General features: G+C 38.7%; 3 protein-coding genes across 3 annotated transcripts; all 3 read left to right on the forward strand.

Moving 5' to 3' along the window:
• The first annotated feature begins 8,296 nt into the window (after nucleotides 1-8,296).
• Nucleotides 8,297-13,414, forward strand: LOC145239358 (uncharacterized). The gene is made up of 4 exons (XM_080102663.1): nucleotides 8,297-8,467; nucleotides 8,535-8,714; nucleotides 12,874-13,025; nucleotides 13,226-13,414. Exons 1-3 carry the CDS (start codon nucleotides 8,303-8,305, stop codon nucleotides 12,931-12,933), a joined length of 405 nt encoding a protein of 134 aa, XP_079958789.1. The 5' UTR covers nucleotides 8,297-8,302; the 3' UTR covers nucleotides 12,934-13,025; nucleotides 13,226-13,414.
• A 377-nt stretch (nucleotides 13,415-13,791) lies between these two features.
• Nucleotides 13,792-15,203, forward strand: LOC145239329 (galactosylceramide sulfotransferase-like). The gene is made up of 3 exons (XM_080102636.1): nucleotides 13,792-13,937; nucleotides 13,997-14,122; nucleotides 14,815-15,203. Exons 1-3 carry the CDS (start codon nucleotides 13,830-13,832, stop codon nucleotides 15,097-15,099), a joined length of 519 nt encoding a protein of 172 aa, XP_079958762.1. The 5' UTR covers nucleotides 13,792-13,829; the 3' UTR covers nucleotides 15,100-15,203.
• Nucleotides 15,204-17,155: 1,952 nt separating this feature from the next.
• LOC145239071 (galactose-3-O-sulfotransferase 3-like) lies at nucleotides 17,156-21,652 on the forward strand. The gene is made up of 6 exons (XM_080102356.1): nucleotides 17,156-17,308; nucleotides 17,540-17,719; nucleotides 19,568-19,719; nucleotides 19,943-20,137; nucleotides 20,492-20,639; nucleotides 21,368-21,652. Exons 1-6 carry the CDS (start codon nucleotides 17,156-17,158, stop codon nucleotides 21,650-21,652), a joined length of 1,113 nt encoding a protein of 370 aa, XP_079958482.1.
• The last annotated feature ends 766 nt before the right edge of the window (nucleotides 21,653-22,418 follow it).

The raw sequence follows: 22,418 nt of genomic DNA on the forward strand, positions 1-22,418 counted from the left end.
TTGCTGGTTAAAAGCCCCCCACCGGAACAGTTTCAAAATTGAGGTTGTTTACGGCTAATTTATTCGCATTGGAAAAATTAAACAGATGTTTGAAAATTTGAAAAAGGTCTCTCGCGTAAAGCGTTCTGCTATAAAAATGCGCAAAGGGTGTCTCGTAACGGCAACGGGATAGAAAAGAGTAAGCTCCGGGCTACAACATGGTATCCAGCTGGTTAAAAGCCCCCCTCCGGAACAGTTTCAAAATTAGGGTTGTTTACGGCCATTATATTCGCATTGGAAAAATTAAACAGATGTTTGAAAATTTGAAAAAGGTCTCTCGCGTAAAGCGTTCTGCTGTAAAAATGCGCAAAGGGTGTCTCGTAACGGCAACGGGATAGAAAAGAGTAAGCTCTGGGCTACAACATGGTATCCAGCTGGTTAAAAGCCCCCCTCCGGAACAGTTTCAAAATTAAGGTTGTTTAGGGCCATTATATTCGCATTGGAAAAATTAAACAGATGTTTGAAAAATTGAAAAAGGTCTCTCGCGTAAAGCGTTCTGCTGTAAAAATGCGCAAAGGGTGTCTCGTAACGGCAACGGGATAGAAAAGAGTAAGCTCCGGGCTACAACATGGTATCCAGCTGGTTGAAAACCCCCCTCCGGAACAGTTTCAAAATTGAGGTTGTTTACGGCTAATTTATTCGCATTGGAAAAATTAAACAGATGTTTGAAAAATTAAAAAAGGTCTCTCGCGTAAAGCGTTCTGCTGTAAAAATGCGCAAAGGGTGTCTCGTAACGGCAACGGGATAGAAAAGAGTAAGCTCCGGGCTACAACATGGTATCCAGCTGGTTAAAAGACCCCTCCGGAACAGTTTCAAAATTGAGGTTTTTTACGGCTAATTTATTCGCATTGGAAAAATTAAACAGATGTTTGAAAAATTGAAAAAGGTCTCTCGCGTAAAGCGTTCTGCTGTAAAAATGCGCAAAGGGTGTGTCGTAACGGCAACGGGATAGAAAAGAGTAAGCTCCGGGCTACAACATGGTATCCAGCTGGTTAAAAGCCCCCCTCCGGAACAGTTTCAAAATTGAGGTTGTTTACGGCTAATTTATTCGCATTGGAAAAATTAAACAGATGTTTGAAAATTTGAAAAAGGTCTCTCGCGTAAAGCGTTCTGCTGTAAAAATGCGCAAAGGGTGTCTCGTAACGGCAACGGGATAGAAAAGAGTAAGCTCCGGGCTACAACATGGTATCCAGCTGGTTAAAAGCCCCCCTCCGGAACAGTTTCAAAATTGAGGTTGTTTACGGCTAATTTATTCGCATTGGAAAAATTAAACAGATGTTTGAAAATTTGAAAAAGGTCTCTCGCGTAAAGCGTTCTGCTGTAAAAATGCGCAAAGGGTGTCTCGTAACGGCAACGGGATAGAAAAGAGTAAGCTCCGGGCTACAACATGGTATCCAGCTGGTTAAAAGCCCCCCTCCGGAACAGTTTCAAAATTGAGGTTGTTTACGGCTAATTTATTCGCATTGGAAAAATTAAACAGATGTTTGAAAAATTGAAAAAGGTCTCTCGCGTAAAGCGTTCTGCTGTAAAAATGCGGAAAGGGTGTGTCGTAACGGCAACGGGATAGAAAAGCGTAAGCTCCGGGCTACAACATGGTATCCAGCTGGTTAAAAGACCCTTCCGGAACAGTTTCAAAATTGAGGTTGTTTACGGCTAATTTATTCGCATTGGAAAAATTAAACAGATGTTTGAAAATTTGAAAAAGGTCTCTCGCGTAAAGCGTTCTGCTGTAAAAATGCGCAAAGGGTGTGTCGTAACGGCAACGGGATAGAAAAGAGTAAGCTCTGGGCTACAACATGGTATCCAGCTGGTTAAAAGCCCCCCTCCGGAACAGTTTCAAAATTAGGGTTGTTTAGGGCCATTATATTCGCATTGGAAAAATTAAACAGATGTTTGAAAATTTAAAAAGGTCTCTCGCGTAAAGCGTTCTGCTGTAAAAATGCGCAAAGGGTGTGTCGTAACGGCAACGGGATAGAAAAGAGTAAGCTCCGGGCTACAACATGGTATCCAGCTGGTTGAAAACCCCCCTCCGGAACAGTTTCAAAATTGAGGTTGTTTACGGCTAATTTATTCGCATTGGAAAAATTAAACAGATGTTTGAAAAATTAAAAAAGGTCTCTCGCGTAAAGCGTTCTGCTGTAAAAATGCGCAAAGGGTGTCTCGTAACGGCAACGGGATAGAAAAGAGTAAGCTCCGGGCTACAACATGGTATCCAGCTGGTTAAAAGACCCCTCCGGAACAGTTTCAAAATTGAGGTTTTTTACGGCTAATTTATTCGCATTGGAAAAATTAAACAGATGTTTGAAAAATTGAAAAAGGTCTCTCGCGTAAAGCGTTCTGCTGTAAAAATGCGCAAAGGGTGTGTCGTAACGGCAACGGGATAGAAAAGAGTAAGCTCCGGGCTACAACATGGTATCCAGCTGGTTAAAAGCCCCCCTCCGGAACAGTTTCAAAATTGAGGTTGTTTACGGCTAATTTATTCGCATTGGAAAAATTAAACAGATGTTTGAAAATTTGAAAAAGGTCTCTCGCGTAAAGCGTTCTGCTGTAAAAATGCGCAAAGGGTGTCTCGTAACGGCAACGGGATAGAAAAGAGTAAGCTCCGGGCTACAACATGGTATCCAGCTGGTTAAAAGACCCCTCCGGAACAGTTTCAAAATTGAGGTTGTTTACGGCTAATTTATTCGCATTGGAAAAATTAAACAGATGTTTGAAAATTTGAAAAAGGTCTCTCGCGTAAAGCGTTCTGCTGTAAAAATGCGCAAAGGGTGTCTCGTAACGGCAACGGGATAGAAAAGAGTAAGCTCCGGGCTACAACATGGTATCCAGCTGGTTAAAAGACCCCTCCGGAACAGTTTCAAAATTGAGGTTTTTTACGGCTAATTTATTCGCATTGGAAAAATTAAACAGATGTTTGAAAAATTGAAAAAGGTCTCTCGCGTAAAGCGTTCTGCTGTAAAAATGCGCAAAGGGTGTGTCGTAACGGCAACGGGATAGAAAAGAGTAAGCTCCGGGCTACAACATGGTATCCAGCTGGTTAAAAGCCCCCCTCCGGAACAGTTTCAAAATTGAGGTTGTTTACGGCTAATTTATTCGCATTGGAAAAATTAAACAGATGTTTGAAAATTTGAAAAAGGTCTCTCGCGTAAAGCGTTCTGCTGTAAAAATGCGCAAAGGGTGTCTCGTAACGGCAACGGGATAGAAAAGAGTAAGCTCCGGGCTACAACATGGTATCCAGCTGGTTAAAAGACCCCTCCGGAACAGTTTCAAAATTGAGGTTGTTTACGGCTAATTTATTCGCATTGGAAAAATTAAACAGATGTTTGAAAATTTGAAAAAGGTCTCTCGCGTAAAGCGTTCTGCTGTAAAAATGCGCAAAGGGTGTCTCGTAACGGCAACGGGATAGAAAAGAGTAAGCTCCGGGCTACAACATGGTATCCAGCTGGTTAAAAGCCCCCCTCCGGAACAGTTTCAAAATTGAGGTTGTTTACGGCTAATTTATTCGCATTGGAAAAATTAAACAGATGTTTGAAAAATTGAAAAAGGTCTCTCGCGTAAAGCGTTCTGCTGTAAAAATGCGGAAAGGGTGTGTCGTAACGGCAACGGGATAGAAAAGCGTAAGCTCCGGGCTACAACATGGTATCCAGCTGGTTGAAAGCCCCCCTCCGGAACAGTTTCAAAATTAGGGTTGTTTACGGCCATTATATTCGCATTGGAAAAATTAAACAGATGTTTGAAAATTTAAAAAAGGTCTCTCGCGTAAAGCGTTCTGCTGTAAAAATGCGCAAAGGGTGTCTCGTAACGGCAACGGGATAGAAAAGAGTAAGCTCTGGGTTACAACATGGTATCCAGCTGGTTAAAAGACCCTTCCGGAACAGTTTCAAAATTGAGGTTGTTTACGGCTAATTTATTCGCATTGGAAAAATTAAACAGATGTTTGAAAATTTGAAAAAGGTCTCTCGCGTAAAGCGTTCTGCTGTAAAAATGCGCAAAGGGTGTGTCGTAACGGCAACGGGATAGAAAAGAGTAAGCTCTGGGCTACAACATGGTATCCAGCTGGTTAAAAGCCCCCCTCCGGAACAGTTTCAAAATTAGGGTTGTTTAGGGCCATTATATTCGCATTGGAAAAATTAAACAGATGTTTGAAAATTTAAAAAGGTCTCTCGCGTAAAGCGTTCTGCTGTAAAAATGCGGAAAGGGTGTGTCGTAACGGCAACGGGATAGAAAAGAGTAAGCTCCGGGCTACAACATGGTATCCAGCTGGTTGAAAACCCCCCTCCGGAACAGTTTCAAAATTGAGGTTGTTTACGGCTAATTTATTCGCATTGGAAAAATTAAACAGATGTTTGAAAAATTAAAAAAGGTCTCTCGCGTAAAGCGTTCTGCTGTAAAAATGCGCAAAGGGTGTCTCGTAACGGCAACGGGATAGAAAAGAGTAAGCTCCGGGCTACAACATGGTATCCAGCTGGTTAAAAGACCCCTCCGGAACAGTTTCAAAATTGAGGTTTTTTACGGCTAATTTATTCGCATTGGAAAAATTAAACAGATGTTTGAAAAATTGAAAAAGGTCTCTCGCGTAAAGCGTTCTGCTGTAAAAATGCGCAAAGGGTGTGTCGTAACGGCAACGGGATAGAAAAGAGTAAGCTCCGGGCTACAACATGGTATCCAGCTGGTTAAAAGCCCCCCTCCGGAACAGTTTCAAAATTGAGGTTGTTTACGGCTAATTTATTCGCATTGGAAAAATTAAACAGATGTTTGAAAATTTGAAAAAGGTCTCTCGCGTAAAGCGTTCTGCTGTAAAAATGCGCAAAGGATGTCTCGTAACGGCAACGGGATAGAAAAGAGTAAGCTCCGGGCTACAACATGGTATCCAGCTGGTTAAAAGCCCCCCTCCGGAACAGTTTCAAAATTGAGGTTGTTTACGGCTAATTTATTCGCATTGGAAAAATTAAACAGATGTTTGAAAAATTGAAAAAGGTCTCTCGCGTAAAGCGTTCTGCTGTAAAAATGCGGAAAGGGTGTGTCGTAACGGCAACGGGATAGAAAAGCGTAAGCTCCGGGCTACAACATGGTATCCAGCTGGTTGAAAGCCCCCCTCCGGAACAGTTTCAAAATTAGGGTTGTTTACGGCCATTATATTCGCATTGGAAAAATTAAACAGATGTTTGAAAATTTAAAAAAGGTCTCTCGCGTAAAGCGTTCTGCTGTAAAAATGCGCAAAGGGTGTCTCGTAACGGCAACGGGATAGAAAAGAGTAAGCTCTGGGTTACAACATGGTATCCAGCTGGTTAAAAGACCCCTCCGGAACAGTTTCAAAATTGAGGTTGTTTACGGCTAATTTATTCGCATTGGAAAAATTAAACAGATGTTTGAAAATTTGAAAAAGGTCTCTCGCGTAAAGCGTTCTGCTGTAAAAATGCGCAAAGGGTGTCTCGTAACGGCAACGGGATAGAAAAGAGTAAGCTCTGGGCTACAACATGGTATCCAGCTGGTTAAAAGCCCCCCTCCGGAACAGTTTCAAAATTAGGGTTGTTTAGGGCCATTATATTCGCATTGGAAAAATTAAACAGATGTTTGAAAATTTAAAAAGGTCTCTCGCGTAAAGCGTTCTGCTGTAAAAATGCGCAAAGGGTGTGTCGTAACGGCAACGGGATAGAAAAGAGTGAGCTCTGGGCTACAACATGGTATCCAGCTGGTTAAAATCCCCCCTCCGGAACAGTTTCAAAATTGAGGTTTTTCACGGCTAATTTTTGTGTGTTTTGACTCTGAGAGCTATGATTTCTATTATGACAATAAAATTCGGAAAAATGTCACAATGGACGCACAAGATTTTGCATGGTTCTATTTTATTTGAGTATTTATATTCTTTGACGCGTGATCACATTAAAATGCTCTTTATCATGTCATTTTTCCATTGATTTTTTCGTTTTTTAATTGTGTTTTACATTAATGTTTCATTTGATATGTTACCTGAAATTTTGTGGTAAAATTTTTGTGTTTAGGGGAAATTATTCTGCCAGAATGACACTGGTAACAAAACGCAGCAAAAACGCATTGAAGCATAGAGTATTAGTGCTCTATGATTGAAGCATAGATCCCCGAAAAAAAGCTTTTTTGTGTGCATGTATTTTATTTCACGCAAGATCTTGATATCTTTTTTTTACACATAGGTGCCTTGGTCTGATTTAAAAAAAATAATTCTGTTCTGGTATAAGTATGGCTGTACCCAGGAAGGCAACAAAAAAGTGAACAAACAAAGTCTACTCCGTGGAACGTGAAAAAGTAATAAACCATTAATAACAACAACTATTTTACCAATTGGTAATTCTTTTCAACATGTTTATAGAGCTGTTCTGACAAATGTAATTTTATTCCGACGTTTCGATGTCCTATCCTATGCAGGTCGTCTTCATTAGGGTAAATAACACTGAATGCGACTAGTAGGCCTACAGTGCACGATAAACAAAGAAAAAAAGGAATATTCTTAGGCGAGACTGGTCAATGCGTAACTTTACAAACGAAAATCCACACTTTCTCATGATTTTCCTTCCACCTGGTCAGGCGATTTAAAGTGCAAATAGCGCGGCAGGATATTTTCCTTGAAATACCAGTGGTTGAAATGCAGGTGTAGGCTACCATGTGCCTCATGTCAACGTAGCCTAGGCTACATTCTGATAGTGGAAAGCACGTCGGGTCCATACAGACCTTTTAAATAAGCAGTAGCTTAATTCTTCTTAACGTTCACCACAAATCACAGTAAGCTACGCCGGGCCGTCATATTGAAGGCGTCATATCGAATCAGCCGGTCACCAAGATATTGATTAAAATATCGAGTGTGTCGTGATCGCTGGTCTCTATGTAGACCAGGGCTATTCAACGGGGGCGATTTCGTCTACCAAGGGGGCGATGGTGACAATTTTGGAAGTTGGGGGGCGATTTGACTTCAAAAGGGGGCGATTTCAACATTACTGATTGTATAAATGTGTACAAGAACTGCGAGACTCAGCTAACTTTAACTTACAAGCAGATATAATTCGTCTTGCAAACAAACACCAGGGACAAAGGACGCATCGTTATACCGTATAGACATGTTGCTAACTGAATACATTGTGTTTACTGGGGATTGTTTGTACTTTTTTGATCTCGAAAGCAAGGTTGGGCATTTAATTAGCCACTGGGAAGACTTTATTGAGGCTTTGTTCGGTGACAGGCAATACTTTTATATACATCGGTAACGAGCTTTACCTCACACTTGTTTCGCTTCCACAAGCGCTTCCAAAACTGCGAAGTATTTCTATCAATTACGATTCTCCTCTACTGAGCAATGCCCCATTGTTTTCAACAAAAGAAGTCAATTGTTTGCGCATAATCGTAATATTGTTTTGTCTATGATTGAACAGATTTTTCTTAGATGCGTTTAAAGAATTGCGTGAAATGGAGTTGGCGTTTTGTAATAGCAATTAAATTATTTGTTGACTGAAGCAGCTTTCGTGTTGCTAGTAGGTAAATCTAACCGCTCACATCTGCTCAAAAAACTTTTATACAAATAACAATCTCATAGGGGGGCGATTTTGAGCCGGCGCCTTGGAAAGGGGGCGATTGCGCCGAAAAGGTTGAAGACCCCTGATGTAGACCATAGAGGCCTCAGGGCTGATCCCATTTATGAATTTATGTTTCTCTTAATCTTATACAAACGTTGTTTTCGAGATACAATTTTTTACCCTGCTGCACAAATTTTGTTTGAATTTTGACACCGAGTTGTAATCGCGGCAATTGAAATATTGTTCACAAAACAAACAGAGGATTGTATTTGTTTCGCATCCTCCAAATCATTCACGTCATGAAATATCCGGCGTTCGAAACGTTAATACAATGTCCAATTGTTTGTGTGTTTTAATTGTATTTTTGTTTGTCAGGGCACATACCCACGTAGGCGTTAGCTAGATTCATACATTCTGTTTAGTGCTTATTAACCTTCTCAGATGACAGACATTTGCTACAGCATCATACCTTTACCGATAAAAAAAATGAAGTGGTCACTGACTAGCTTTTGTAGTTCCTGGATTTTAATTAAATACTTTGTGATAAAAAGGAGTAGGCTATCTACTTTTGATACGAACATATACGCAAAATAAAAAAAGTCAGTCCAAAGATTAAAACAGTTGCCAGAAGTGTTTGTACTGTGAGTAAATCTTCATATTTTTTGCCAGTGTAAGAAACAGTTTGGATCAAAGTATAAATTTATTCGCAGTTCGGCTCAAAAATGGTATCGAAAACGAAGAAATGTTTTATTCTGTGCATCTCTGTCTCACTAACTCACCTAGTCTTTGTTAACATAACGATCTTTCAAGCAACCAGCAGCTTCAACAACCACAGATCCAACACATTTACAGCAAAATTGCGAGACGCAACTGGAGAAAGTAGAAAGGTAAAGAATTTTTTTCTTGATTTTTGCCTATAGTAGCAATATAAAAATGAGGTTCAATTTATTTTAGCCAACACAACCAATACCACAGACATTTGATGGAAATCAGACAACAAGTAGTTTGTCCCAGTTTAAAGAGAATCAGTGCAAACCTGTTTCGAAATTCGTCTTCATTAAAACCCACAAAACCGGTTCAACAACGTTGCAAACTATTTTACTTCATTACATTAAGCAACATCGTTTCGACAAGGTTAGTGTTAAAGCTCATGTTTCTTGATTTTCGGAGATTGAACTTATACCGTACTCCTATGGCATCATTTATTTCGTTTTAAATTTATGAAAAGGGACAATTTGTAAGTAGGTAACCGGTAACCCAACTAAAGAGAAAACCCACTAACACAAGAACTCACACCGCACAAGTTTTCTAAATACCGTTAGCTGAAACAAAGAGCATTCCAAAATATTTTGAATGCAATTGGTGTACAGATGCTAAAGGTTAGGGTTATTAGGTTTGGGGTGAGGTTTCATAATAATAATAACAAAAAAATCAATCTAAAAACTTAGTTCCTGTAACGGACAGCAACTCTCCCCTACAACAAAAACCTTTCCCGCCGTTTCAACCATTGCACCATACGTGCATTGTTACGTCACAACTGACAACCTTGTATGTGTCCCACTTTAACAGTTTACTTTGTTTCTACTAGTGATGTACTGAATCGGCGAAATTTCGATTCGGCCGAATCCGAATATTCGGCGGATTTGCCGAATAAATTCGGCCGAATCAACCGAATCATTATGACGTCACGCGAAGTCTTACGCTGTGCGTATGACATGAAAACATAAGTTTTTTTTACTAGGCAGTTGGTGCAGAATAGTTGTGTTTCGTCTCGTATTTAATTCTTGAGATTAACATTGCTTTAAGCATGATTTCCGACCCGACAATAAATTGCTGCAGCGGGAAAAACGATAATGATGTGTCAAAAAATGTAGTGATTGAGGCGATTTTCGTTGGTACTAAGCAAAAAAGACAAGTTTAATGGTTTAAATGTGTGTTTAAAAAGATTCGGTTTCGGCCGAATCGTAACAAATTATTCGGCCGGAACCGAATCTTTGAAAAGGTGGCCGATTTGACCGAATAAATTCGGCAAACCGAATATTCGGTACATCTCTAGTTTTTACACGTGCAGTCAGTTAGTGTTGCAGTGGAATCTGAGTTAGTTATGAGTGTATTGAGTTGTGTTATGGTGCATACTTATATATGCTGTAAGTAAGATTGTTTGGACTGTTTTGCAGTTATGACGTTCTTTGTTCTATTTGGTTTAGGTCAGAGGTCGACAACCTTTTAGGCGACGCGTGCCAATTTACGTGTTATTTTCATGTGTTAATGACCTCGCGTGCCAACGTTATTTAGGTGGTCGAAAATCGTTTCAAATAACTCATTATTTCAAAAAAGTGCATGTGAAACTAAACGCTCTTATTCTGCCAGTCGAGAGACTGAAATATAGAATTAGCAACATTGCTTGAATTCTACAGTTCCTGTATACGTTACAACGTTAAAAGTAGCTCCATAGGCTCCGAGTAAGCAGTGGCGGGGTGGCGCCGCCACCTTGCGTTTTTGAAGCACGGTGGCGGCCACCGTGGATACTTTGGTTAGTTTGATAGCGGTATCGTACGAAACATCGTAAAACGTGAAGAAAACCAGGAACGAATAAAACGTGCCCTAAAACTACAGCCCGTTTGGGATAGCGCCTTGTTTATGACATCAAACATACAATTGTTTGGCAGTGAATGGTTGGTCATTACGCGAAGTCTTACGCTGTGCGTTTGACATGAAAACATAAGTTTTTTTTACTAGGCAGTTGGTGCAGAATGGTTGTGTTTCGTCTCGTATTTAATTCTTGAGTTTAACATTGCTTTAAGCATGATTTCCGACCCTACAATAAATTGCTGCAGGGAGTGTGTCCCCATGAATAGTTATCCCAGTTGGTACGAAGCAACTAGAACGTGACAAAACATTTTTTGAAACGTTGCCAAACCAATAATAAACTCTACAGCAGTGTTTCTCAACCTTTTTTCTTGTACCGCCCCTTTTACGTGTTCGTTATATATAAACGCCCCCCTCCCGTCACAACTGACAAAAATAAATACGATTTTATTTCAATGCGATAATTAAGATGTTTAAACACTTAATCATAAATATTCTAATGGTAAATTCAGCATGATACCACTGACTACAGACAGTGCTCATTGCTTTTAGCTTGGTACACGTGACGGCCAAAACTGCAATTTTTTTGTTTGGTCAAGCACCAAGCATCTCACGTTTACGCTCGGTGTCTGGTGACGTCAGAAACGTTTCGAATTCCAGGTTTTACTTGCTCCCTTTTAAGTCCCAGTGCCATATTTAAAATGTATAGCCTATACATTATACAGTATAGGTCCTTTCTGCATAACACGTAAGGAAAGCCAACGCCAAGTGAAGCACCAACGGTTTTATGTAACAAAGGGCAATTGAGATTGTTAACACTATTTGACGTTTTTGAAAACAGTCACTTTTATTGTTAGGGACCCTACTTCCGTACGTCAGCAGTAAACAAACCACATGTTCAATTGTGATGTCACAAAAACCGTTTATGACTTGCCTTTTTCAATATTTGGTAAAAAGCAAGTAATCAATTCGCAGTACGGTTTTGTTATGATTGTCTAACGAAGGGGTCACCAAACCTTTTTCACTGCAGGCCGGATAACATTAAAAATATCTTGCGAGGGCCACATAGGTTACGACCCCTAACGCGCGTCTTTCCGGGACCAACAAAAGTGCGATCTTTGTTAGATCGTGCTACTGTTAAATAGTAATATGTTTTGAAAATTATAAAATCTCTTCTACAGGCAAAACTCATTTATTCTATCACAATTAACAATAGGAAGCCGTTTGTTCGCGCACAATAATGAAGGCATTGATAGTTTTAGTCTGTGATAAAACAAACAACTTTGGATCATTTTGTGGGTTCTGTAATTTAGGTGAACTTAGTCCTACATGTTGTTGCAGAAATACTTTTCAAGTAAATTAACTTTTAACGTTTACCTAAAACTAAAACTATTCCAAGACATATATTAGGACGAAATACTCTGGTAGGCCGGATAAAATGATGTCGTAATTTAGTGACCCCTGGTGTAACGGCTTAGTTAATGCGACCGAGCGCCGAGCATCAAAAATTGCGATGTGCGATGCTCGGTACCAAGTACTCGGGTTCTATCTCGGTTCGGCCAAGTACAAGTCAATTGCTACCAGCAAATTTTGCTATCAAAGCGCAGACAAGCCCCGACAAATGATGAATTGTGATTGGTATAAAATGCATTGTGACATCACAGTCAAAAACACGCAGCAAACAAAGTACAGAATACAGTGAATACTTTGTCAAACCTACTGGTGGCAGATGGAAGAGATATGACAAAAATGACTTCGACATTTAGTTTTGTTTTACCTACTCTATCTTTTCCCAGCGCCCCCCAATCGCCCACGTATTCTCCAGCGCCCCCTTAGTGAGAGCAAACGCCCCCAGGGGGGCGCTGGCGCCCCCGTTGAGAACTGCTGCTCTACAGCAACGTGTTTTAAATAAATTGATTTTAAACATTCCCTTATTAATGATTTTGGCGAACATGCATTTTAATGGAACTTTGTTAGGCTTTGAGATTGAGCTCTTGTGGTTGCACGCATTAGTGACGTCACATAAAGTGACGTCATATTTTACGTCCGCCACCTTGTATTTTTATAAAACTCGGCGCCTATCAAGAGCTCATATAACCATAGGCGCCGAGTTTTACAAAAATGCAAGGTGGCGAACATATATTACGACGTCACTTCAACTAGAAAATAGAATGCAACGTTCGTCAAATTCTGACAAAAAATGAAATAATATTGATTTGAAAAACTTTGCTTTAAAGTTATTATTGGCTTAGCAACGTTTGGAAATGTTTCGTCAAGTTGTTGCTCTCGTATTCTCAAAATAACCATTGATAACAGTACAATTGCATTGTGACAATAACGACCATTGTGTGTTTGACGTCATAAACAAAGCACTAACCACAACAGGTTGCAGTTTCGGCACGTTTTGTTGCTTTTTTGCCAGTACGCTTGTTTAAAAGCAAAATTGTTCCAAATTTTACAATGTTTCGTACGATACCTCTACAAACAAACCAAAATATCCACGGTGGCCGCCATCGTGCTTTACAAACCCAAGACGGCGCCGCCACCCCGCCACTGCCCACTCGGCGCCTATGCATATAAACCTAACCCAGTCTCACCGTTAATTTAAATACCTGCGCTCTTTCTATCGGCATTTAGCAAACATATGTGTTGTGATATCTTGTGTTGGTACTCAACTGTAGTTGAATACAAAAAATGTTTACAGCTTTGTGCTGCCATGTTTCCGTGCTGGTTCGTTGGTGGATATCCTGGACGCTTTAAATGAGAATTTATGCTTCCAAAGAATGCTAGTATTGTGGTGGATCATTCGAGGTTCGATGCTGAGGAAATGAAAAAATGCTTCCATCCCGACACCAAGTATGCAATCGTTGATTGTGTCTGTGAATGCAGTTCTTATGATTTAGTTTATATCGAAGTGGATTTAGCCATTTTGCAATGAGCATGACTTTTTCGTTCTGAGAAATCTTATCTTTAATCGCAAATTTTTTTTTAATATAATCCCACACTAATTTACCGTGAAGTAGGTTATATGTAAAAACTATTTCTCATATGTTCAGATACTTCACAATCATACGCGAACCATGGATGAATTTTCAGTCCGCCTACAATTTTTATCAAATCAAAGAGAAAGGAAAACCAATTTGTCCAGAAATGCCAAAATCCTTCATTACACAGGATACAAAATTAGGTGTTGACGAGTTTTTACTGAAAGCGGCTCCCTTGCTTAATTCCTCCGTTCCGTTCTACTTCAGGTAAACTTCACTTGAAAAGTCGTTTTTCTTTTCTGTTTTTTGTTAGAAAAATTTCTGGAGAAATTGACATAGTTGGTTAGTAAGTATATAGGCCTACATATGATTGGAAACGTTTAAATATTCCGTCTATAGGCAACATATTAACATGTACAATAAACCTAGGTAAAACCGGATCAATAATTCGGACACAACTTGAGGTACAGATGATTTGTAATGTGATAAGGCTTAAACTAATCGGCATTGGTTAATCCGGACAAATTTTTTGGTCGGAACCGGTCCGGATTAACCGCGAGGTTTACTGTATTTCATATTTGCAAAGTCTGTTTAACAGTTATACTGCCAATGTCAATTTTCAATCCTTTTTATCAGATTTAAAAATTTTCAATCTCATCATTTGGGAATTGATCCGATGTTAAATGATACAAAAGAGATTGGCAGAAAAATAGAAGAGCTGGACCAGAACATGGGCCTAGTGATGCTGTTGGAATATCTGGACGAATCCTTGATACTTTTAGAGGTGTGCAACTTCTAGAAAACGATTTATTTTTGCTGGGTTTTAACCTTTTTGTGTGCCAGGATCTTTTGTGTTTGGAATGGGAAATTGTAGCCAATTGTGATTGGCTGAATAGCCGAGATTACGCACGAAAAAAGGAATTTCCGTCCGAACTGCACAAACATACATTCACGAATCTTAACAGAGTGGTAGGTACAAGGCAATATGGCAAACATTTAATAGCTATTAGATATTATAGGCATGTCAAACACTAGCCAATACGGCCCATCTTTTGTCACCAGCGGCAATGATAGGACCTTATTCGTCAGTGGTTCTCAAACTTTTTGAATTTTTCGTCATAACAGTCCCTCGCATTTTTTTCGAGCACTTGCGGTCCAAGCTAAATATATTTCGCAACAGAAAATCTGGGCAAAACAAAATTGTCCAGTTACAAACTAAAAGTTATATTTTAGTATTTATTTTTTCCAAATTTAGTTTATTTGTTAATTGTACGATCAGATTGCGTGGGATTGCCTCAAAGGCAGTTTATTACGTCACAAGCAAGAATAAAACGAAATAAATATAGTGCGCGTACACTGTCTGCACCTTAACAAGAACTGAAATCATTCACTAGAATCTCTGTGGCAGTACTGTGTTTTTCTTGTAAGAATGCGGTCCGAAGTCAATCGCGTCCGCTTTTTAATCCTTTTTTGTGAATGCCATGAGAAAAGTCAGACCTAACATAAAATTGTGACCAACCTGGGTGTTTTTTTTCGTCGCGACACTTTACTCGATAACGAATAGTTTTTTTGTCTATGCTGTTTTACGGATCTATTCAACAATTACAACTGGATAAAGTGCTGTTAATGCAAACAAACTTGACTTGATTTTACTTTTACAGGACATCGCGCTGTACGAGTACTTTAACAGAACTCTATGGAAACGAGTTGACGAGTACGGACGTGAAAACATGGAAAAAAGTCGACAAATTCTTTACCGCGTGCGCAAAAACCTCAAAACTAGCAAATTATCTTACAAATACCCCGCGGCAATGCTGTCGTCCATATCTTTTGACTTTAAACGGCGAGTGAAGAACTATATGGATGAAAATTCAGGAGCCTGTTATATACCTGGAAAAAGCGAGCAAGATGTCATTGCTGGCTTTAAACCTTGTGTAAATCCTTAAAAATGACGACAAATCAACAACTCTATAATGGATCTTTTGTGTGTGTTTGCATAGTGCAATATTAACCTATAAGAAGGATGGTAATAAAACCCAAAACTCATAAGACACCAATACAAATATGATTAGAGATGATTTTATTTGTTTATTTAGTTGTATGCACAATTGAGGACATAAGAAAAATGTATAATAAAAAAAAATAGTCAGTCAGGTAAAGAAAACATTTGCAAACCTGTTTTTTTGTGATGGAACTCGTCAAAACGAAATCTAAAACTTGGTTAATTTTCTGCTGCTTATCTTGTATTTTGTTGACAAAGCAAGTTTGCCATATGTGCAAATTTTTTCAATGACACAAAAGTACGGTACCTGGTGGCGAACTAAAGCGGCGCAGCGTAAACCCGTGGAGAGCCTATATCATCCCGAAACAAATCTTATGAGCAGTCGGCCTTTTTTGGTGAATCTTTTCTTGAATGAAAATAATTCAGTACTCAACAAATTCAGCAGCAAAAGTCTCGAAACCCAACAAACCTCATTCTGCCATGTCACAACATGCACCGAAATATAAGTCAGCACAGATCAAGAGAATACATCGTTTTGGATTTAATGAAGATTTATCAAATAAAACTAAAACTTTCGGTACTCTATCTCTCAAGACAAGGATCTGCCGAATTGATTTAATTCAACTTTCGCGGCGTCTGCGCTTTGAGAGCAACGAGTGTGCCAGCCCAGGATATCTTTGGGGGCCCTTTTGAATAATTAGCATTAAAAATTTAGCTTCTATTTGTCTATTTTGATTCCGAACTTATATTACATAGATCCTCTTTATTACGCTCGTATGGGGCCTGCTGTGCACAGAACTGAGACTGCTATAATACAACAAGGCGTTTAAAACAACCTAAATCTTCAACGAATAATTTTTGCATTTTTTTCAATTATGGATCGATCAAGCACGCCGTAGAAATACAATGTACGCAAAAAAGAAACGTAAATTTCACTCGGAAAGTGAGTCAGAAAACCAAGGTTTTGACCCTGTTTTAAGGGGGTAGTCATAGATATTAAAAATTCGCTAATAATAAGGCAACAAGTCGAGTACAAAGACGTAATCATGCTGCAATTTGCAAACTTTCAAATCCAAAAAAGGAAGTGTGTCCAAAAGTGGATAAATTTCATGCAATTCAATAACTGTAATTTGCGCTGTCAAAGCCACTTTTATGCAGCTCATTTGTAAACGAAGGTACTGGGACATAAAGTAGATTGCGAAAATATAATAAATGTCAATCTTTGAAACTTTGCTACATCAAAAAGGTAATGCATCAATCTTTTGAACAGATTCGGTCATTGAGATTACTTATTTTTGTAACGCAAAAGTGACGTTGTTAGGGTCGCTTCAAAGTCAAAAACCATATAAGGAATTTCGTGTGAGATCTTGTTGTGATTTTATCACACATAGACATTATTTAAAAACAATGATTCTGTACGGGTGGTCTAACTATGTATGGCTGTACCCAGGAAGGCAAGAAAATACAACAAACAAACTTTATTCGATCGATCGTGAAAGAGTTCTACTATCCTTGTGATTAAAATAGTGTTACAATAAATCCAACAGAAAAAAATCCCTTATTCAGTTGTGCGAAGCTGAAACTTTCATAGGAATCTCGGAGCGTTATGCGTTATAACGTCACACAAACAGAAACGAAGTTGTTATTTTTCACCCTGCAAGACAAATTTCGAGACATAGAAATATTGTTCACAAAAACATAATGAGCTTCGTATTCATATTGAATCCTAGTTGACTATAGACACTGAACATCCTGTATTTGAAACATTAATACAATGCCCAACCGATTGTGTTTTTAAAATGTATTCGTATGCTGTCAAGGCACATACGTGTAGGCGTTAGCTAAATGCATAGATTCTGTTAGTTCAGTGTTTAGTAGATAATTATAGCCTACTCTTATTTAACACAGTGTTTGTACTGTGAGAAAATCTTTATATTTTTTGCCAGTGTAAGAAACAGTTTGGATCAAAGTATAAATTTATTCGTAGTCCAGCTCAAAAAATGGTGTCAAAAACGAAGAAATGTTTTATTCTGTGCATCTCTGTCACACTAACTTTCCTAGTCTTTGTTAACATAACAATCTTTCAAACAACCAGCGGTTTTCACAACCACAGATCCAACACATTTACAGCAAAATTGCGAGACGCAACTGGAGTAAGTTGGAGGGTAAAGAATTTTTTCTCCATTTTTTAACCAGTAAGTTAGTACAAGGCAATAGGCTACTAGCTTCCATAACGAATAGGTCATGCGCCGTTAAGTCTTGCAGACATTTTGTGCTTTGTTTTAACAAGACAAGTTATTTTACTATTAGGTTGCTATAGAGTCAACTAAATAGGATATCGTGCCTATAGTAGATATATAAAAATGAGGTTCAATTTGTTTTAGCCAACACAACAAACACCACGGACATTTGATGGAAATCAAACAACAAGTAGTTTGTCCAAGTTTAAAGAGAATCAGTGCAAACCTGTTTCGAAATTTGTGTTCATTAAAACCCACAAAACTGGTTCAACAACGGTGCAAACTATTTTACTTCATTACATTAAGCAACATCGTTTCGACAAGGTTAGTGTTAAAGCTCATGTTTCTTGATTTTCGGAGATTGAATTTACACCGTACTCCTATGGCAGTTAAGATGAACATAAATTCATAACTGGGATCAGCCCTGAAGCGTCTATGCCAGGGGTTCCCAACCTGTGGTACGCGTACCACTAGTGGTACGCGAAGCTTTTTCCGGTGGTACGCGAGTAGCTTCCGTTTTGTTCACATAAACCTGGATTTACAACCTTATATTTTGTTGATCTGGTTTTTTTTTTTTTTTAAAAAAACATTCCCCAGGCCTATTGTTATCGTTACGTAACTATTTCTGTTGTTTCGTATCATTACGATCTTCAAAATACAGGTCATGTCAATTGTCAACAAAAGCATAGTTGCTACTTGGTATGAAAAGCCGTACAACGCTGTGGCACAGTTGGCGTTAATTATGTCAAATGATTGCTCTTGGTAGATATTATCTACTGTTTTGTAGCTTAAGCTTCAAAAAGCGTTGAATGAAATATGATTCGAACAAATTAGTTGTGCTGCAAGAAGTGGTACCATGCATAGAGCACATTAGTTCTCTATGGTGGTACGCGTGGCAGTGCAGAGCGTCCAAGTGGTACGAGATCGTAAAAAGGTTGGGAACCCCTGGTCTATGCAGACCAGCGGTCACGGCACACTCATATGTAAACACAGTACGCCAGGCCCATTAAAGGCGCCATACCGAATCAGCCGGTCACCAAGCATTCACCACCATATGGCAAGGCGTAGGCCAGAAAAATCCAGTCTGCGGTGGGATTCGAACCTACGACAGGAGTCTCTCCGGGACCGCAGGCTGGTTCAAATCCCACCGCATTCTATTTGAATAAGAATCATAAAATTTTGAATCAGATAAAAAGCATTTTTATAGCGAAATGCATTTGTTTTGATAAAACAAATAAAACATAGCGACAGATTTAGTGGTTTCTCACACTGAATTTTCTTCATCTGATTTTAATGACCCTGAATCGTCGCGGTCGTTTTACTTGAAAGGAGATTTCATTTTATGAAAAGGGACAATTTGTAAGTAACCGGTAACCCAATTAAAAAGAAAATCCCTTAACACAAGAACTCACACCGCACAAGTTTGCTAAATACCGTTAGCTGAAGCAAAGAGATTCCAAAATATTTTGAATGCAATTTGTGCACAGATGCTAAAGGTTAGGGTTATTAGGTTTGGGGTGAGGTTTCATAATAATAATAATAACAATAAAATCAACGTTAAAACTTAGTTCCCAGTCTCACCGTTAATTTAAGTTAGCAAACTGTTCTGTTCGGATGTCTTGTGTTAGTAACTAGTGATGTACCGAATCGGCTAAATTTCGATTCGTCCGAAACCGAATTTTCGTCGAATCAACCGGATCATTTATGACGTCACGCAAAGTCGTACAGTACGCGTTTGACATGAAAAACTGTTGATCTACCAGGCAACTAGTGCAAAATAGTTGTGTTTCGTCCTTATTTCTGTCCTGTTGGATTTAAAATTCCCTCAAGCATGATTGGCAACCTGCCAATGAATTAATAATTGTTTTGACTACAGTGGGAAAAACGATAATGTGCTGAAAAAGATGAAAAAAAAAAATTTCGTCGTTTCATGTTTGGGTTTTTGAAAGATTGCCTGGTACATCAATAAGCAAAAAAGACACGTTTAACGCTTCAAACCTGTGTTGGTAAAAGATTCGGTTTCGGCCGAATCGCAACAAATTATTCGGCCGAAACCGAATCTTTGCAAAAATGACCGATTCGGCCGAATAAATTCGGCAAACCGAATATTCGGTACATCTCTATTAGTAACCAACTGCGGTTATAATTATAACATATAAATAATGTTTACAGCTTTGTGCCGCCATGTTTCCGTATCCGTTCGTTGGTGGATATCCAGGACGCTTTAAATGTGAATTTCTGCTTCCAAAGAATGCTAGTATTGTGGTGGATCATTCGAGGTTCGACGCTAAAGAGATGAAAAAATGCTTCCATCCCGACACCAAGTATGATATGATTGATTGTGTCTGTGAATGTAGTCCTTCTGATTTAGCTTTATCGGATTGGAATGTGCATTCCCGTTCTGATATAAACGTAGGCCTATATTCTTACAAGTGGCGAACTTATTTAGCCTAAAAACGGCGTTTAAAAAGTAATTTTTCAAATTGCACCCTTTACTAATTTACCGTGAAGTACGTAATATGTAAAAACTATTTCTCATATGTTCAGATACTTCACAGTCATACGCAAACCATGGATGAATTTTCAGTCAACTTACAATTTTTATCGAAACCGACTAGAAGGAACACCAAGTTGTGACGAAAAGCCCAAAACTTACATTACACAATATACAAAATTAGGTGTTGACGAGTTTTTACTGAAAGCGGCTCCTTTGCTTAATTCCTCTGTTCCTTTTTACCTCAGGTAAATTCCACATCGAAAATTGGTTTCAATATCTGTTATTTTGTTTTTCAGAAAAATTGACGTAGTCGCTTAGTTAGTAAGTACACACGGTTGGAAACGTTTTAACATTCCGTCTAGGCAACATATTGAAATGTAGCCTACAGTAAACCTCGTTTAAACCGAATTTAGTTAATCCAGGTCTTCGTCTAATTCAGACAAAACTTGAGATGCAAATGATTTCAAATGTTTCGGATCTTTGCCTAATCTGGACAACTTTTTTGTTCCAAAACTGGTCCGGATTAACCCAGGTTTACTGTATTTAATAAGTCTGGCAGTTATGCTGTTTATGCCATATTCCAATCCTTTTTTTATCAGATATAGAAATTTTCAATCTCATCATTTGGGAATTGATCCGATGTTGATTGATACGAAAGAGATTGACAGAAAAATTGAAGAGTTAGACAAGAACATGGACCTAGTTACGCTGTTGGAATATCTGGACGAATCCTTGATACTTTTAAAGGTGTGCAACTTGTGCAAAATGTTTTATTTTTGATGGTTTTTCACCTTTTTGTGTGCGCAGGATCTCCTGTGTTTGGAGTGGGAAATTGTGGGCAGTTGTGTTTGACTGAATGGCCTAATTTACGCACGAAAAAAGGAATTTCCGTCCGAACTCCACAAGCATACATTCACAAATCTTAACAGAGTTGTAAGTATAAATTACGCAATATGGCTGTAGGATACTATAGGCACGTCAAGCTACTAGGACAGTTCTTGTCCGAGTTTGCACTATCCAAGTATACCCAAAATATTTATATTTGGCAAATTGCCTTTAGTGAATAAATTTGGTGTGTTTGCAAGTCATTTATTCTAAGCCAGTGGAACGGGGAGGAATTCCTCACAATAGGAGACTTTTAAAAAAAGTTAGTACTTTAATGTTAACGTGTAGACAGACACTTACAAGCTTTAGGACTATAACCTGTAACACTTCCTTTTACGTGCCCCCTACACTGGAAGGCTACACTAGCCAGTACGACCCATCTCTCGTCACCAGCTGCACTGATGAGACTTTATAGAAAAACACAGCGTGCACTGTCTGCACTATACTTTTTTTGTGTCAAGTTTCATGACAAAACTTGACTCGATAACCAATGTTTTTTCGTCTTTGCTGTTTCACGAAGCTGTTCAACAATGACAACTGGACAAAGTGCTGACAATGCAAACAAACTTGACTTGATTTTACTTTTACAGGACACCGCGCTGTACGAGTACTTTAACAGAACTCTATGGAAACGAGTTGACGAGTACGGACGTGAAAACATGGAAAAAAGTCGACAAATTCTTTACCGCGTGCGCAAACAACTCAAAACTAGCAAATTATTCTATAGAGAATTCGAGTCAAATCCGTCGTATATATCCCTTGAATTGCTACAGCGAGTGAAAAACCATATGGATGAAAACTCAGGAGCCTGTTATATACCTGGAAAAGGGCAGCAACCTTTCGTTTTTGGCTTTCGACCTTGTGTAAACCTTTAACATTGACGGTAAACCAACAACTCTAATAATGGATTTTTTTTGTGTGTTTGCATAGCGCAATATGAACCTATTATAAAGATGGTGATAAAACCCAAAACTCATCACAAGACACCAATACAAATATGATTAGAGATGATCTTATTTGTTTATTTAGTTGTGTGCTCAATTGAGGACATAATAAAAATGTATAATAAAAAAAACTAGTCAGTCAGGTAAAGACAACATTTGCAAACATGTTTTTTGTGATGGAATAAACTCGTCAAAACGAAATCTAAAACTTGGTTAATATCCTAATTTTCTGCTGCTTATCTTGTATTGTGTTGACAAAGCAACTGAAACCTCATTACTCATTCACGGTCGCACAAACTCGTCTGGACGGTCGCATTTGGCCGTATAGCCGCAGGTTGTACACCCCTTCTCTACCTCTTACACGTTTCTAGCATTCCTCGGACATCGTGCCACTGCTAAAAAAAGCTTCGTCCTTTAAGTATAATCATGTAATGACCAAAGCACATGTCGTCAAAAAACACAATATATGCAATAAATAAACTTTAGTTTCACTTGAAAAAGTGAGTCAGAAACCAAACTTTAACGCTGTTTTAAGCGTCGAGTCATAAGATATGCAAGATCGCTAATAATAGCAAAAAGTCGAAAGCGAAGACATTGTCATCATGCTGCAAAAAGCAAACGAGTCAGGTTTATCTTTTTAAATCCAAAAATGGAGTTGGTCAAAAGTCGATAAATTACATGCATCACAGTAAATGTA

Source organism: Phallusia mammillata, chromosome 7, assembly GCF_965637545.1.
Source record: "Phallusia mammillata chromosome 7, kaPhaMamm4.hap1.1, whole genome shotgun sequence".
Taxonomy (NCBI): Eukaryota; Metazoa; Chordata; class Ascidiacea; order Phlebobranchia; family Ascidiidae; genus Phallusia; species Phallusia mammillata.